We start from the raw sequence: 18,765 nt of genomic DNA on the forward strand, positions 1-18,765 counted from the left end.
AGATTAAAAAGCTAAATTTAACGAAATCTAAAATATTATTCATGTTCAAAATGTGCATTTGAAAGTCATCTATGTATATTGTATATATTATTATGTTCGTTTATAAGTTTATAACCATGGAATTTTCGCCGTTGACGAGTTTTTTTTATCTTGTGTGTAGTTTTGTCTTTTTCAACTTGTACTTATACATTCATATACAATATTATACTTTATTTACATTCAAAGTTTAAACATAAAAAGCAAAATATACTTTCTATAAGAACGACAAACGACCGTCGTGTGCTATGTACGATGCACGAATATCAACCATTAAATTAAAATATTGATTTTAACTCCAATATGATACAATGCACCATAATATAAGACAACACGATTGCAACCGTAAAAAAAATGTACACTTAATTGTTTTAATAGGTTTTAACGTTCAAAATGCTGTGATGCAATTTTTCGTTGTTTTTACAACGCTGTTATTGTATAGTTTTATTTGCGGACCACTTTGTCCCGTTCAAATGTTCCAAAACAAAACAAACAAACTCGCAACGGCATAATGCGTTTTTTTATTATCAATAGAACAACGCGCGTAGCTCGATGTCAGTTTAAAATAAAAATAATAATAAATAAAACGAAAACAACGGATAAAACAACATTGAATAAAACAGTCCATTATGCGCACTGAATAAATATTGGGCGTAATATTATCATTATTATGACGTACAAATAGTTGGCAATAATACTACTAGGTAGGTAGGCGCCAACACTCGGTGGCGTGCCGAAGGTATTATTTTGGAGAAATTGCTCCTTAAAAATTGTTGTTTGGTGGGAAGGTCCCCCTGCCACAAAATACCTAGTCTCCTAGGCGAACTAGGTATATTGTAAAAATACCATATCCGATTATACAAATCGTTACGGATATACGCATATTTTGTAAATTTTTAATTCAGACTTTTTAGCTGTTTTGGAAGTGCCGTTGTAAACATCAAAGGGGCGGGCGGGCGGGTAATAACCTATTGTATACATTTTTGCTCCTCACCAAAAATGAGTTCAACACGCCACAGCTAACACTGGTACTAGGTAGGTACTAAAATACTAACACTATGATACTGCGTTTGCAGTTTATTATTATACTGAAACTCATAAAATGTTTACTTCGCTCTCCAAGACTTAATTGATAACAGTAATTGCGTTAAAGTTTGTCGTTTGATCGTAAGTCAGAATTTGTATCGGATAAAATAGGCTCGTCGGGTCTCTTGTCACTGTAGTATACGTACAAATGTATAGACACCAGCGTAGAAGTGTAGAACTACATCGTCTGTTGTATACTTGTACACGAGACGCACCTTAACCGAATTATAAAGGCCATTTGTTTGCCAACTCTCCTCCGCCAACACCGACGTCGACTATAATTTGATTGTACAAATTTACGACGTCTCACGTCTCGTGGTTGTTTATGTAAACGATGATAAACAACGCAATAAATAATAGTATAGGTACTATGTATACGTACCTATATAATATAATGATACTTTAATATATCTGTCAAATTGTCGGATTATATACAAAAAACAAGAAAATAAATAAATTCCTTCCATACGGCGGCCTCTCTCAATTTAATATTGTATATTATATTGATAATAATATGTATATTGTGCATAAGATCATTTGGATTGTCTAAAGGTCTAAAAAAACTGACAAACTGACAACTTTTCTATTGAAAAAAAAAACGGATAAGATTTGTAAAATATTTGTTGAGACTATAGTGACGAAAAAAATTAAGTAAGTACCAATTCTTTTAAGTCGACTGTATGACTAGATAATATGTGGCCACGTGCGATTTTATTAAGAATACGCAAATGACCGAGTCGAATAGTCAATAAAGAAAATAATGAAATACCGTTTTTACGTAATAGAAAAACAAAATATATTATGCTATCTTAAATTGGAAAAAAACCCAATAAAACTATTGACAAAAAAAAAACTAACTATAACTGAAGATGATCATTTTATAGATTCAAAGGAGATGTGATTCACTGAATGTGCAGAACAAAAGTTGGACCTGGTTACTTACCGATTGTCTGTCGGTGTTTCAATGTGAGCGACAATCACTTTTGATAAAGTCTTGTTTGCACTATTTGATTGTTAGTATAATTATATTTTCCATATTATTTCATCCAAAAACCGCATCTAGAGTGAACCGTTTAAACGTGGTTAAACTCGGCTATTTCTCGGCATTTCGTTGAAACGGATTACAGTTCTAATAATATAATATATCCGTTCCGGACGCACGTAAAATCTCAGAAAATAATCGCATGGGCCGTTAAATTTCGGAATGCATAATAATATGATTGGACCATATTTACGCGGACCATAAGATCTCAGACCGTATAATTCCGGAAAAGATTATTCGTGAACCGTATTATCACAGACCGTAGAATCCCGGAATTTAAATCAATAATAATAATAATAATAATATTGTCTTATATAATAATTTATGTGTTAGAATCTCATTAAAATCAAATAATAATACTATGCCGCACGGTGTGTTATATAATTTGCCTGCTGGCGTTAAGCCATTGCAGTGTGATGTGCCGACCAATAAAATTTTCGCGTTGTACATGTACAATTGCGGGTTTCGTAGGTACTTTGCAATAATTATAATTTTAACATAATATTATATTCTATTGTTACCAGCAGTGTCTTCCCGGCATTTTCCGTGGATGCAAACCCTTCTTAAGCTCCGTCAAATGTAAACTGAACAGATTTATAACACAGTTATAATTGGGTTATTTTTACAAAATATAACGTATGGTTGTAAAATTAAAGCATGATGTCGTTATAATGAGTGTGTTATAGTTGAATTCAATGATAAATCATTGTATATGAAAAACGATTCTGAGCGGAGACGTTGTGTCATACTTATATAATGATAAATATTATAGATTGATAAATAATAAAATGTAATAGTTAAAAAATTGTTTTTATAAAAATCTCGAATATCTTATGGCTTTAAATAACGTGACTTTCCGGTGAACTCTTTCTTTTTGATAGAGGTAGAAAAACTTGTTGGAAACCTTCAATTTAAATTTCTTATGTTAGCTATGAAAAAAAAACTTTTATGAATTTCTAACTGAAAAATAGTTTACAAAATTTAAAAAATTATCATGACTATAAATAGCTCAAAAAGAGTCATAAAGTTAAAAAATTGTATCATGCATGAAAAATGCTAATAATATAAATATTTGGTGAACATTTCATAAGTCTACAGTTTATTCTTTCTGGAAATACAACAAAATATCAAAAGTTGATCAATAATTTACCTACCACTGAACATAAAATATCAAAAAAAATTATAGGTTCAAAAGCTCATAAACAATTAATTTTTTGTTTGTTATAGGTAGAAAAACTTATGTGTAATCTTCTACTACAATTTTTAATTTTGGGTATGAAATAAAAAACTTATGAATTTCTAACTGAAAAATAATTTACAAAATTTCAAAAATTTCTTATGGCTATAAATAGCTCAAAAAGAGTCAAAATTGTTAGAAAATATTGGCGTAAAATATGGAAAATGGTAATTTTAAGCATTTGGTAAAAATATCAAGTATATAGGATTATTTGTTTTTGAATTACAACAAAATATCAAATATTGATAAATGAAAATTCGTTAATTTACCGATTATAATCCAATGATGTGAAAATTAATAAGGAACCTTTTATTAAATTTCCAAGCTTTTTAAGTGAAAAAGTTTTTATCAAAAATAATTTTAAAAAAATTTACAAAATTTGAACAATTTCTCAAGGCTACCTATAACTAACTCAAAAAAAGTCAAAATATTTCGAAATGTTTCCAATTATGGATAGTACTAAAATATATATTTGGTGAAAATTTCATGGGTCTATGGCAAATATTTTTTGAGTAACCAAAAAAATAAAATCGATTTGGTTTTGCATAAAAATCACCTTATTTTTTTTGTTTTTCTTGGCGTTTTTGAAAACTACTTGGAGTTTTCAATATTTAACCTCCTAAAAGTACCAACTAGATTCACTTTTCTATTAGAAAAGATGTTGATTTTAAAAAACTGGAGCATTTTTCTTAAACAAAATGTTGCTGACAGACAGATAAGAAAAAAAACACACATCATTGTAAAATCAATACATTCTTTCGCTCCGCTTAGAATCTAAAATGATACTGTATTAAACATTTATGTGTTGTGAAGTTGAAAGTAAGTAATAAAAAAGAACTTGCTATTGACGACAATTTTTCGAAAGGGTCGTCCGTTTTATAATCTTTTTTATTTTATATAGTAGATATATTTACTAATAATATTATAACTGATTCTGCGTTTCCCGTGGCAAATTAAATAATGTCAGGGGTTTTACCCTGTATTAAACTCCGTTATATGTATAACATATTATTTTTAACACATTAATTTGGCTGGTATTGACCGAATATAAAAATACAGGTCTAAAATGATATCAAATCATAATAACTATTTTGTTTACTATAACCTGCGATGACAACCGTATAGGTATTATAGATATTACCTATAGATATCATATAGATACAAACAAAAATAATATTTGTTTTTCGTGAACAGACAAAACTCTACGGTATGAGTCCCTCTTTAAAATTAAAAAATTGGCTTCGAGGTACAGGGACATCCTATAAGATGGTACCTATATGTACCAAATTCAAGAACCAAGACTTGGCCGTGGATCGCTTACACCCAAACATTGCCATTATTAATATATAGAAGATTATAATATTACGTACATATATTGTATACGCCGATAAGTCGCATACGGAGGCGGGGTTTTACCTTTGGCGTCCTACTTCTTTCGCTTCTCTCCCCACGAGTCGTACCAGCCGTCGTTGTGCGTCGCGTTGATGTACTTGAACGTCTGGAGTTTGGAGCTCTCAAACCGGACGTCCGCGTCCGAGTCGTGTGGCGCGTACCCGTCGTCCGCAGTCGCGGTCCGGACAGCGGGAGGCGGCGGCGGAGGCGGCGGCATCATCATCATCATGGTGGCCGGTTGCTGGTTGTGGTGATGGTGGTGGTGGTGTTGGTGCGCGGCCGCGGACGGCGGCTGCATGCCACCGTTCCCTTGACCGTCTTTCCCGGCCGTCTGCTTAATCAACCGGGTCCTGGGCAACAGGCTGGCGGGCGGCGGCGGTGCCGATCTGACGTCCTTCAGGTGATCGTCCACCACGATGCACGACTCGGAGTCGTCGCCGCCGCCGAAACTCGACGAGGACGATCTCCTGCTCCGATGCTGCTGCAGCGGTTGCTGTTGCTGTTGCTGCGGCTGCTGTTTACGGTTGTCGTACGTCATCCGCCGCACCGTCGACGACCCCCCGCCCACGCCACCGTTCATTATCGTCTGGCTGTCGTCGTCGTCCGCGGCTATGTCGATGTCCCGCGACGCCACCGTAAACTTCTTGTTGGCGACCGGTGTGCCCGCCGACGACTTGTTGTTGTAACCGTTGTTGTGCTGCAGCTGCTGCTGCTCTTCCGCGTCCGCGGCGTTCACGTCCACCAGTGACCTGTGCTTCCACATGGACATGCCGGTCAACAGCACTTCGTCGCTCGAACCGGACTTCTTGAACTTCCACATGGACTTTGTCCTCTTGATCTTCTTGCCCTGCATGGTGCTCCCGTCGTCGTCTTCGTTATCGTACGCAGAATTCACCTGCCTGGACAGCGAGTTTCCGTCGCCGCCAAACGACGACAGGTGGCCGACGCTTGTGCTCTGCCGCATGGACGACGTGCCGGTGTTCCGCCTGCCAGTGTTCATCCCGCCGCCACCGCCGTTGTACGACGACTTCATCGTTCCCGTTGACTGTCGGCCGCCCATCGTCATCGTCAACGTCTGGCTGTGATGATGACCTTGACGATGGTAACCGCGGTCCTCTTCGGGTGACCTGCTGTAAGACGCAGCTTGTTTGGAACGCGCGTCCTTCTTCGGATCTTTGATCGTTCTGGTTTACAAACATCATACTCGGTTACATTAATAACACGCACTTATTATGAGCAACACCAACACCACAACCAACACCATCACCTTCGCACCTCAAGCCGCGCAGCGCAGGCACCGCGGGCGAACATGTCCCGTAACCACGGTTACTTAGACACTGCCCCGTACTCGGTTACACGTTATATTATAATATAGCTACGAGCCCAAGACTCGTGTAAAATATAATACATTATAGGTATTAGATGCGCCTTCACCGACCGCGTGGGTTAATTTTTGTTATTGCTGTTATTACAATTGCTATTGTTATGCATATTATACTTAGTTATTGTACCTATTATCGATTAATTATTTTTCTGTTTTGGTCGTGATTAAAATGTTATATTACGATGTATTTGTCCGTTTGCTGTTGGACTATCGCGCGTAAATCTCGAGAGTTGTCCCCGGCTGGAATATATTTATTCGGCCGATTAAAGACGATTACACACAGCCGGTACGGTTTCTTTTAGTCGCGGTACACTATACCATTGCAATGTTGTCCATACGGTACCGGTAGTTTATGATAATTGATGGTACAGCCGTTTATGGAATTACATAAACGTCGCCGGGTGGTAACTGGCAACGAACGCGTATTATTCTCGTTTATAACTATGCCTATCCAATAATACCGGACTTATTCATAATTACGATTATTGTTATTTCTCCCGAGAAATACATTAGCTCGAACAGAGTGTATATTATTATTATTATTATTATTATTAGATATAGGTACAACTGTACATAAAGCGATAATAATATATTAATATGGGGAAATAAGGTTATCATCGCGGTTCACATACCTACGTACGATACCTAATGTGCACGAGAATATAGTTCTAAGCAATTTTAAAATATAAGCTCAATACATAAACATTAAACACCGAGCAGTTTGGATGTAATTGGATTTGATTTAAATTACAAAAGTGTTAAATTTGTTTTAATTAATAATATTAGAGGAAAATTAAATACAGAGGAAATAGTTCATATATTTATATAAATCATTTAATTTTTAATTATACGTGCGTGTAGGGACGCTGGAATGGGTATTTCGATAAATGTCGTAAACATGATACAATATTACTGTCGTTAATCGGTTAAGCATATGTATGCAATGTAAGCTAAAACTAAGAAAATCTACAAATAAAAATGCCAATACCAAAAACATGGGTGTAGAAGGATAAATGAGACTAAAATAAAAATAAAATAAGACTAAAATAAAAATATTATATTTTGTTGTAATTTTAAGTATTAATCGTAGGCCCGTAGGGTCTTAAATTTTTTACCATCACCATTATTTTGAATTTTCTTTGCACAGTAAAATTTTCAAAATATGAAGATTTATTTATACTATTTATACTATTCTACAGTACATCGATACATTGTTTTATTATAAGTTAATTGCGGTCAGTAATATTATATAAAATAATATTACAAAAATTAATATTATATTATTGTATGTGATGTTGATGATAACAATAATATTACTAATAAAAAAAAAAAATGTCTCATAATAATATAAATACATTATAAAAATATATCCTTAGAAATATAGACGCTATCAGAAGACTGTCCCGCTCAGAAACGTTTTTACGTACTATGTAATGATCCATCATTAAATTTAAAATTTAATGCATTCATTACTGCAGTGACATGCTCAATGACGATGTACATTGTGTCTCGAATTTTATTCTACTATATGTACAGCAGAGTGACTTTATTAATTATCACCAGTTTTTTTTAGATATATTCTGATCAATGTGCATTTTGTTTAATTTTTTATCAAATGTTTTTATAGTAGGTATTGTGTTACATATTATTACTGTGTTAGGCTCATGCTTGTTCACTTAACATAAATATAATTTTAATAACAGCATATTATTTTTATGGTTTTGTTTTAATCCAAAATCATAGGTAGGTACCACGGCACCACGCTAAGTTTCATGCATATGATAATGTTAAGCGATACATTAATGTTATGGTTCCGACAACTACTACGGTATAATAATATGGTTAACAATGATGATATGTACCTCGCGTTTTCGTCATCCGAATAGTCAATTTCGGGCGCCGGCGGCGGATCGTTACTGAAACCGCTGTCGTTGCTGCTGTGCAAGCTCGCGTTACCGTGTTGGTGGTGAACTCCACCGGTTCTCTTGTCGATCGCGATTGGTTTTCCCGGCGCAGGTGGCAATGTCTGCGGTGGTGGAGGGAAAAACGCCACCGGGGGTGGTATGTGCCCTCCATACTGACGGGGCACTACCGGAGCTGGAACGGACGGAGGCGGAGGCCCGTGCGAGTTGATCCCGTAACCATTCGATCTACTGTTCGCCCTGGACCGTGCCTGTACGCAAAAATAACCATTTCATCACAATTATTAATATAGTTATTGACTAACGAAATATTTTATAACATAACGAGTTAACGGATAAATGGCAGTGCGTACATTTATGTGGTAACATGTCTTTATACGACGCCGATATAATATCATTATCTTTCAGTTCAAACGTATTGAAAAATATTATATAATTTCTACGGTCGAGAGAATCGTTTTGTTGTGAGATTAAAAATTGTCGAAGAGGTCCACGATAAAGATAAGAATAATATTTAGTGCAATTTTAAAATACATTTAATTGACACCTATTGACTATATTATTAAAGTGCAAACTTAGTAATTGAGTTCGAAGAGGAGCCAGAATGAATGTAAATATGTTGTAGAACATCTCAGCGTAAAAGTAGTTCTCACTGCTTAGGCAGTACAATAGAATAATTGTGAAAAGTGACTGGGAATAATAGCTTACCGGATATGGATTTCTGTGAGACAAAGAATCACCGAATCTCGTAAGTGTTGTAGTTTGATAACGGTTTTGTTTGCCGATGGTTGCTGATTCACTTCTGTTGTGGTTCGAGACGGTGGACTGGCCCATGGAATCCTTTCGTCGATATGATGACGGCGAGTCGCTGTAAACGAAAAAAAACCAACAACATATAAATGTGTCATATATAATCCCATAATTGATACATCCGCAGAACGTTTTCATTTTAACTATGCACACTTACGAAAAGACTGAGTCTTCCATTACGGGTTCGGTATACGTTAACGGGAACCAACCACTACACTGAGTACGTAAATTCTCTCCAAATTGCCATCCTTTGTTCCGTTCCCCTAAAACGTTAAGCATGTCATTTTTAATTACGTATGATGAGTTTTTAAACATTAAATTTACCTGATATAGCGATTGTGTCTCCTTCGTGGAAGCTTAGTTGATTTTCACCGCTCGACAGATAAGCATGTGTTGCTTGCACAAGATTTGCACCCTGAGATTCCCATCCGTTATCAACTACTGCCATCGACTTTGGTCTAGATCCATTATTTCCCGGACTGGACCCGTTCTCCACTGAAATATGACAATAGTTTGATTAGTGAAATTCGACATGCACGGCAGTATAATCCAATAATAAATTAATTCGCATTGCTCGAAACTCATAATGGAATATTGTAAATTAATATTGAAATGTTAATACGTTTTTGAGCGTGTAGTGCGAAAAATCAATAAATGTAAATATCGTAAGTCAGCAATAACAACTGAATCCTTAATCAAGGAATAATTTAAATTTTAGAATCACGATGAGTTGAAACAATGCTTAGGGGTGTTTGAATTAATATGTATATTATATATGTCATACAGACACCCGGTGTGATCAATAAATATGAATAGGTGTAAAACACAATTTACATTATTAACACTGAACCTATTTCAACATGTCCTATACATACATTGAACGCGGTGATAATATTATAATAATATACATATATACATATCATGTCGAAGAGTATTATCATATATAGTTATATATACTTCTGTTCAGAGACTGTGATGATGCGTTCAAATTGAAATCTGATTTGGCTCTAGAAAGCGGATAATTTAAAACCGGACTGGATATGTCATTCATGGCTCGAACATCCAAGCAAGACGCATCCATTGATTTCGTTTTTCTCAATTGTGATGACATCGAAATCCTATCATCGTCGATTCGTGGAGAACTAACATCATCATCCAGCCAGAAGCTTACTTGCTATAATATTCACATTGATAATATAAATAATCAGTAAAAACCTAAAGTAAATACATTTTTTTCACCCAAATAGGTTTTAACTTACTCGAAGTTTTGTTGCAAACATGGTTTCAACAGAGTCTGGCAATCGTTCTCGAGACTTAGCCACTTCGAGCCAATCATTAAGATGTTCATCGTACATTGACTGCGTGTTGGTATGATACGCTAGACAGTGTTTAACCAACGAACACTGTCTTTCTAACACGAAACCGTATCTACGTCTCTCCTGTGTCATGGCCTTATAAATAAAAAGTACACAGTATTTTAACACACATTCTTAAATATGATGATACTAACATTAATATAATGATACTAACATTTTTCAAACTTTGTTCGCAAAAGTTATCCAATTTAGATTTTTCTTCTTCTAGGATTTGCATAGTCTGTATAGTGTATACAACAAAAAAGATTAAAACCCATTGTCATAATGTTTATCAAAAATAATTACGATGAGTAGGTACTATTCAGGGGTTTTATATAGAGGATTTGATTTTGTTTTGTTTATGTAAATCCGTTACAAACAAAACATTTTGCACGTTGTATGACATTTTTGCATAGCAATAACGTGAAAATAGTCCCTGCTATTTTATAAAACGAAGTGTGTACTTTTCAAACAATGAGCATCTTCAATGGGCTGGTAATAATTTTTATCTCCCGACACATTCGGGCTTTACGGTGCCAAACAAATAAAAACTCGGCAATAATACATTTGAATAATCATAGTTTAACCTCGCCAATGCATACATCTATATGACTATATAGTGACCGTTGTACACATTTTACATTAAAAAAAAAAAAAAATAACAATCCTCAATCGAAATCCGCGACATTTATTGGGCAATATTTTACGACAGATGTTTGGTCAAGCATTATCTTAGTATCAAAATGATGATATTTTTTCTTCAACTACAGAATGCCAATAAAAAAAAATATATAGATTCTCATATTTTATTATATTAGACTATTAGTATCAAGATAAATAATATAAAACTCTGTTGGTAGAGAACTTACAATACTATTTTTTGTTTACCAATTCATTAAAAACAAAGAGTTAAAATAAGGTATACAGGGGTGGTGTGGATTTACCCATTGCGATATCTCCTGAGATAATAAATATATCACAAATAATTTTTTTTTATTAAACTCACACAGACAAGGACTACACGTAGTTTATTTTTTAATTAAATTACATTTTTTCTGTAAAAAAGTTTAAAAAAATTATTTTTTTATTCTTGAAACAATTGATAATATCTATTTTATAGAGTTTATTTTTGTGAAATTGTTGTCTTTTCAACATTTTATTTTCATTAATCTCATGATTTTTAAAAAAAATTTAGTTAATAGATAATACGGACAAAAAACCAGTTTTTGTCCAGACGGCGAGTCCTCCTCTACGGCTAATGGGTATGTCCTCACGGGACAACCTGTATACAACTCAAGGGTTTTAATAGATATTTAGTCAAAAATTATAAGTGCATAACTATATAGTTTAATAACCATAAAAAACACTAGTTTAAAGTTTTTAATAAGTAAGTAAATATCAAATATATTACATTATATCGCTGATGAGATAAAACGATAAATATTACCTTAATTTCTTTATCCATGGCCAATCCTGCTTTGGGTCCAACCTTATGCTTTTTACGGCACTTTTTCATAGCTGATGCAGCCTTGCTATAACTTTCAGATCTTTGTTTATGTTGTTGCAAAAATCGTTTTTGTTCGGACTGAAAAATAAAATGATAATAATAACAATAATAGAAAATAAAAGTTGTTGCCGTTTAAATTTCATCAGATAACAACAAAATGGTACCAAGGGGTTAATCAGCAGACTAAACTAACCAAAGGGTTGGATTATTTATTGGACAGGGACATTTTATTTTCTCTACGCACCTCGTAATATAGTAAAGGTGTATAATATTATAATATTATACGGGCATATAATATACATATATTCGTTATTCCGTACCAAATATCAGATACGCATTATTATTGTAATATGCATTTTTCCACGTTTACTTTTAATGGTACACATGAATTATACTGATCGAAATTGAGAAGGAGGGTCGAGGGGTACTAATATTATACCCATTTTAGTCCACAGTTTCCGATGGTAAAAAAAAATTATTCGTTATAGAACCCAAAAGTCAAAACCCATCCATAACGTTATAAAAATAATAATTGACGCATGTACATTGTAGCATTATTGTAGTATTGTAGGCACCTAAAGTTTTATTTTTTTTTATCAGTATTTATATGTGTAGCACTATAGCGTATAGAATAATAATCCTTTACCTGCACAACTTTGGTATCCTTTTCGAGATTTGTCTCCAGCGGCAATAGCAAATCCACATAAAACGCTTTCAGCTAAAAACAAAACAAAACGATATTAATTTACATGAGCTCCGTAAAATATAATGACTAGCAAAATATTATTTTTACACTCTCCAAACAATGCGGCAAAGGTGAATTTTCAATTTATAACATTACAATTTTCTATTTTATTTTACATGACGGTAACACCTTTTACATATTATAAATGTTTCTATATTATTTAATGTTGATTAACGCAAAACATATTGTGTGAGTGTGTGACCGATGTTTCAATTAAAAAAAAAAAAATCCAAACACAAATTCAAATCCAAATCTCTATATAATATATTGTATTGTTTGTCGTTGGTTGTTTGTCATTATTATGGTACAGCAATTATCACCAAAATAAAATTTGTAAAACGTGTATATTTTATGATTTGCTCGACTATTTTTGAAGTGCCTAATATTCATTACTAAAAAATTACGATTTTTTTTTGTACAATACGACCATTGACATATTATATGTACACAATATCGACGTTAAGTCAGACTTGTATTTCAAATAGTAGGTACTAGGTATATCGTTACTTATTTATTGATGCGTTAAAATTCATTACACAATGAGAACGGTTCAATAAATATTGATCCGAGATTCATGACATAGCTAGATTGACAAATACAATATAGTAATATACATGAGTGGTTTTATTTTTATATTTCGGCGTATATTATGAAGATTGATTGGTTAATAATTATTAATTTCATACGAAAATTGCATAGGTATTTGTTTATTGCACAATATTGTGTTAACAATATTGATGTCGCAATCTGTAGAACCATAATTGATTATATTATAGTACACAATAATATACATTAGTATAATTATGTATTTATGTATATATATTAGTTCTAATCATATTATTATGAATTTATAACAAGTCATATTGCACATTAATAAAATTATTTTTGGTTTTTTTTTTTAATCAATCACCTATTAAACAATTAGTGTCAAAACTTTAATAAAATTGAACAACTTTATACACAAAAGTTGTTCGGTTATTTGTTTATAGAGGAGGGAATTGAGGAAGGCTGCAGTTATGTCGAGTACACCTAAGTTACAAATTGTATTCTGTTGTGTAATTTGCACCGGCTAAAATAATAATAAAACACAATATTTAATATAATATTAATAATTGCTAAACTAATATTACTGTCTATGGCAAAATAAGAACCCCACTCCCAACAATTAATCATTTGAAAAACGATGAAATATTCGAAGGGTGCAGGGTTTTGATATTGTTTTGATACAGTTTTATACGATGTTATATTTTTACTTTTCATATAAGATTGATTTCGCATGAGATATTATGATTCAAATAAATAATCCCAATCAAAGAAATGTCAAACATTAATATAATATATTTTTGTTCTATAATTATTACACTCCATTAAACGTAATTTCACATATTATTGAACGATGAATTATTATTGTGAAATATAATATTTTATTATTATAGTACCATTAAAGGGCTATGACTGTATTAAAAGTTATATTGGGAGGATGCCTTTTATTGCGGAGGCAAGTATTTTGACCGAGAGGAATGAGAAATTTCAAAACCAAGTGACTTGTTAATAAGACTTTGCGGTTGGCCACACGCAATCGTAGTGTACTAGTGTATATAATATCATAACCAACACCGTTCAGTATGATATAATAATATTTTTATGCAATACTTATATAGAACGATCGAGTGTTCAATCATCATGAATATTATAATGCGAGGATTTGAGTTGTGTGGTAGTTTTAATGTATATGCCCTGCAGATATATTTTTAACAATACATTTGCAGGTAAACGTCCGTTTTGATTTTCTATAGCTTTATACGTTTTTTGTATGTATATATATAATATAATATTTTCTTGGCGATGCAACACGCAGAGGTTTACTGACGCGTCGGGATTGATTGTAAATCACTTTGAAAATGTATTGAAATAATATTTGTTGGTGTAGTTTTTCTTGAAATTACGCCAATTTGGAAATATTATATTTCGTCAGAACTACAACAGCCGATGCCTGATGAAGGATTGCGAGTAAAAAATCGGGCTTCCTCACTTGACCAGCCGACGCGTATAGCACATTAAATCGAAATCTACTGACCACGGGTGGAGAGAGTGAGAGGGTGGGGGGAGTGAGAGATAGAGAGTGAGAGAGAGAGAGAGAGAAAGATGCACACACATAGATATAGAGAAATCGGAAAAGTTTAGTGCAATCCGACCGTGCTTATATATATATATTATATATATAATAATTTAATAATATATTATATGTACGAGGTTCAGACTGTTGCCATATTGTGTTTTTACCCTCGCAGTGCCATCGTTTCCGGATATACAGGGCGGATTACCTCGGCGTTTTGCCGCGTTAGCTTAACGACGAAACACGTCTGCAGACCGCCCTGTATGTACAACGCGTATCCTCCTTTTGGGCGAGTGCATTATGGAGAAAAAATAATGGAAAACGTGCATAGCGTCGGACGGCAATTTGAAAAAAATAAAACTTTCGACGACTATTTTTTCCCCTGCTCCGTCACGCCGAACACCGCCTCCGCCGCCTCGATGGCGGCATTCGAAGTCTTCTATACGTTTGAAAAGTATAAAAACCACGACGACGCCACGTGGCCGCAGAGCCCTGCGACGTTACGTATAATAATATATATGTTAGTGGAAAATAGATTATATCGAAAAACTTTGTATGATCGATAAAAGTTTCTCACCACGCGGAAGTTCGAGTCACGGGTATAATGTATATATATATATAATATGTATATTGTATATGTACAATGTATAAATATATAATACACGCTATTCGACGGAAAGTCGACATGATACGAAACCCAAAGTCCAATCATACGATAAGACCTATAGAGGTGATATGACGAGTAATATGACATAATATATAATAATGTACTGCAGTAATACGTCCCAAAAGCATTGTACGTAGTTTCCTATACACGTCATATACATTACCTATGTATCTCAGTGGAAAATCAATATATTATTTAAATGCGTTTCAACGATAACAATAATCTATAATGTGAAAATATTTTATATTCTCCTTTCAATAGACATAAATATACTCAACCATCAATCGAGTTAAACGTTAATTATGCGTATAATTACGCACGCTTAACGTTATAGAATGTATAATACAAATTCCAAATGAAAGAAAAAAAAGTAGAATTTCAATAGTTTATTAAGTTTATTTTCAACATCTTACTGAAAAATCATTTGAAATTGAGAAAAATGTATGCAGATAAAATCTTTAGCTATCGTGTATAAAATAACTTGGTTGAAAGCAAATCGTCGGTCAATATAGAATCTAACTGAATATAATGTGATCCGTAATTCACATATACGTCTTAATAGTGCGCAAGAGGACTATGCGATGGTAAATCCATGTCAAGCATAATCGAGACGTGGATTTGTCATACCATATATCTACTATTGGAGCAGAACTTTTTTCGCGATATTTCAATCAATTTTATAACGAGTTGTAATAATATTATGGTGCATATGACATTTTATAAAAAAAAAAAAATCCTATAAACACATTTTCTCGAGATGCATCACTAAAATACCGTCGATCGAACACAGACGTAGCGTTTTCGACTTTAAATGTGATATATAGTTTGACAATAATAGGTATGTCAATTTACTCTATAATAATACCTATTGCATGACTTCACAAGACTGTACCTGCTAAATCGGAACTCAAATATAATAATTAGGCATACGTTTTGTGTCCAAAACACGTTTGTTGGTCTAAAACCGGAATTACAACAAACCTGCAGGGTTTGTACTCAAAACAAGAAAACATTTTTACCAAGATTCTCATCGAAAACCTGAAATATTAAAACACTATTTGGTTTTTGACTCTCTGCGCACTTATATTCATAAGATTTAAGACCGAGGCGGCAGTAACTATAGTTCTCTTAGTAAAGAAAAGTGTCGACAGACGACATTCATGTTTGACGGGTCAACGAAATGACATCGATCATTATTAAAGTGCAATATTGAGTAGGTAATGGATATATTTTATTATCTGAAAATATTTGATCCACTACTTCTTTATCACTAGGTACTTTTGCACAGCTAAGACCTATAAAAAATGTATAAGCTTTGTGTGTTAAAACACGAATTTCTCCTCCTTATATATACGTATAATGCGTACCTGAATCTTTTTCGTGGGTGATTGGATTACGATGTTAATGATACCTTATAAAATTATTAACAAGCATTATACCTTCTCAATCACAATATATATCTATGCACATAACTCGGCAAGCGAAATTATTAATTAGAAAAGTTTTGATATTGATATATAATTCATTTTGTTTACTGTTTTGAAATTGTATATTGTTTGCATAGTGTACGAAAACTTAAATCAAACATTCAAAGTTAAGTTCATGCTTATAAATCCATCACTAATCACTTATTAAATGATAAGTTTAACGGTGTTCATTACGCTGCAGTTATAGTAGGTAGGGCCATCAAAGTTTCATTGTTATTTTGTGAGTTTCCTTTAAAAACACGATTAAGTCATCGATTAGAATTAACACATTCTTAAATTCGTCTTTTTTTTGTAATCAAATGCATTATTTTATGTCCATTAAATTTATGAGGTCAGAAGTTATAATTATTGTAGGTGTAAATTAGGACGTATAAATATGAGATAAGATTTTTTTTCTATAGTTTTAGTATAATTTTAATCTGTTGCGTGTACGATACACATAAATCAAGTATACGCCTTGTTATAACAATTTAACACTTTTTACTCTATGCATTTTTATAAATAATATGTCCCTACAATTATTTTTCATGTTATAATATTGTGCGATTAAAATTTTTATTCATCAAAAAATGAGTGTAAATCGGTTTAATTGACGGTCTGCATGACGGCAGGTGGTAACAAAATAAGTCTAATATAATAGGTTTATTATATTTTATGGTTTACTATATTATTATATGTTGTGATTATATTTTATACCAGTTGGGTGCCTTAAATTTAATACATCGATAACTATCCGGTAGTATTTTGACTGGTATTAAAAATGAATTATAATCCATTAGTCAAAACACTGCTAACCTATACTATATATTAACTTTCTACGATTTTCGCTAATAGCTCCACCTATACGAAATCGATTCTGTTGATTTACGTCCATTTAGACCTGTTTCTCGGAGTTGGTTGACATTATGCCGAACAGAAAGTGCAAAATATGTTACGAAAGCGCGTGCTGTATTATATCGTGCACATTAATGCTCTGTAGGTATACCACCTGCTACCCATAACGGCTGAAATAAACGGAACGTCATAACGATTGGGGGGGGGGGGGGGGGTACGATTATTATATCGTGTTATTAGAATGAAAATGATAAAGTTATTTCTTGATATAAATATAGTAAAAAAAAAACGATAGCTGGTCGTAATTCGGTATCCATGCATATTATAACAATAGTAATATGAAGCGTTCTAGTATGTGCGTGTAAATTCAGTGACCGACCAGCAATGGGATCGAAACGCCAATATAATAAAGTACACCAACGCCGCCGATGCTGGCCAACAGTTGTAACATCGGCTGGAAGAGCAAAACAAAGCGAACAGAAGAGACGACAGGATATATTATTATGTTAATGACTGTAACGACGAGCGCGAAAACGAGGGTGGCCTATGATCTGCAGTTAGGCTGAAATTATTACTGTTGCGAGTCTCTGTGTGTGTGTGGTGTGTGTGTGTGTGTGTGTGTGTGTGAGAGGGAGTGGGATAAATGCCAGAACCCTCGCATGACTGTAATAATTCTCTCACTGGACGATTTACAAAACCTGAGGCTAAAATCGAAATGCTTTATATTATTATACATATTGTTACGTGATGTTCGCCATATTTTTTTCATACACTTACTCCTACGCTGGATTCGTTTTGAAATTTCATTGAGAGCATTTGTGGAAATAAAGTATGGAAAAAGTGCGGTTACCAAAAAAACAAGTACCCGTCATGTACACGCGCTGCTAAGATATAGTCATCACTCGTCACTAAAAGACAATAATTTTCGGACTTATGTTATTTATAGTACAAAATAAGTGCGACAGAGTGAGTAAATTATATTATATAAGTGATATTGATATTCTTTTTGTTGAATTTCTTGGGATTTCGAAAAAAAAAATATAAAGATACAGTGGTATTATAATAAAATATTATTTTTGTAGGATAATATTATAATCGAATTCACATGCACAAGATTTAAACGTCGTCGGCACATGGTATGAATA

The 18,765-nt window shown here is 33.4% G+C and overlaps 1 protein-coding gene across 3 annotated transcripts in view; it reads right to left on the reverse strand.

Moving 5' to 3' along the window:
• The window catches only part of LOC132938164 (brain-specific angiogenesis inhibitor 1-associated protein 2-like protein 2), a 114,119-nt gene that overhangs the window by 4,329 nt on the left and 91,025 nt on the right, over nt 1-18,765 (reverse strand). For 2 of the 3 annotated variants that reach the window (XM_061004849.1, XM_061004850.1), the window contains 10 exons: nt 12,418-12,489; nt 11,712-11,849; nt 10,440-10,505; nt 10,169-10,360; nt 9,867-10,083; nt 9,234-9,404; nt 9,067-9,172; nt 8,808-8,967; nt 8,040-8,350; nt 4,818-5,977 (listed from right to left, as the gene is read on the reverse strand). In XM_061004849.1, the coding sequence (XP_060860832.1) occupies nt 4,828-5,977; nt 8,040-8,350; nt 8,808-8,967; nt 9,067-9,172; nt 9,234-9,404; nt 9,867-10,083; nt 10,169-10,360; nt 10,440-10,505; nt 11,712-11,849; nt 12,418-12,489 (2,583 nt within the window). In that variant the 3' untranslated portion in view covers nt 4,818-4,827. Of the gene's footprint in view, nt 1-4,771; nt 5,978-8,039; nt 8,351-8,807; nt 8,968-9,066; nt 9,173-9,233; nt 9,405-9,866; nt 10,084-10,168; nt 10,361-10,439; nt 10,506-11,711; nt 11,850-12,417; nt 12,490-18,765 lie in introns of all 3 variants that reach the window. The other variant, XR_009663878.1, reaches the window with a different exon arrangement.

The sequence above is a fragment of the Metopolophium dirhodum genome, chromosome 2 (assembly GCF_019925205.1).
Source record: "Metopolophium dirhodum isolate CAU chromosome 2, ASM1992520v1, whole genome shotgun sequence".
NCBI lineage: Eukaryota > Metazoa > Arthropoda > Insecta > Hemiptera > Aphididae > Metopolophium > Metopolophium dirhodum.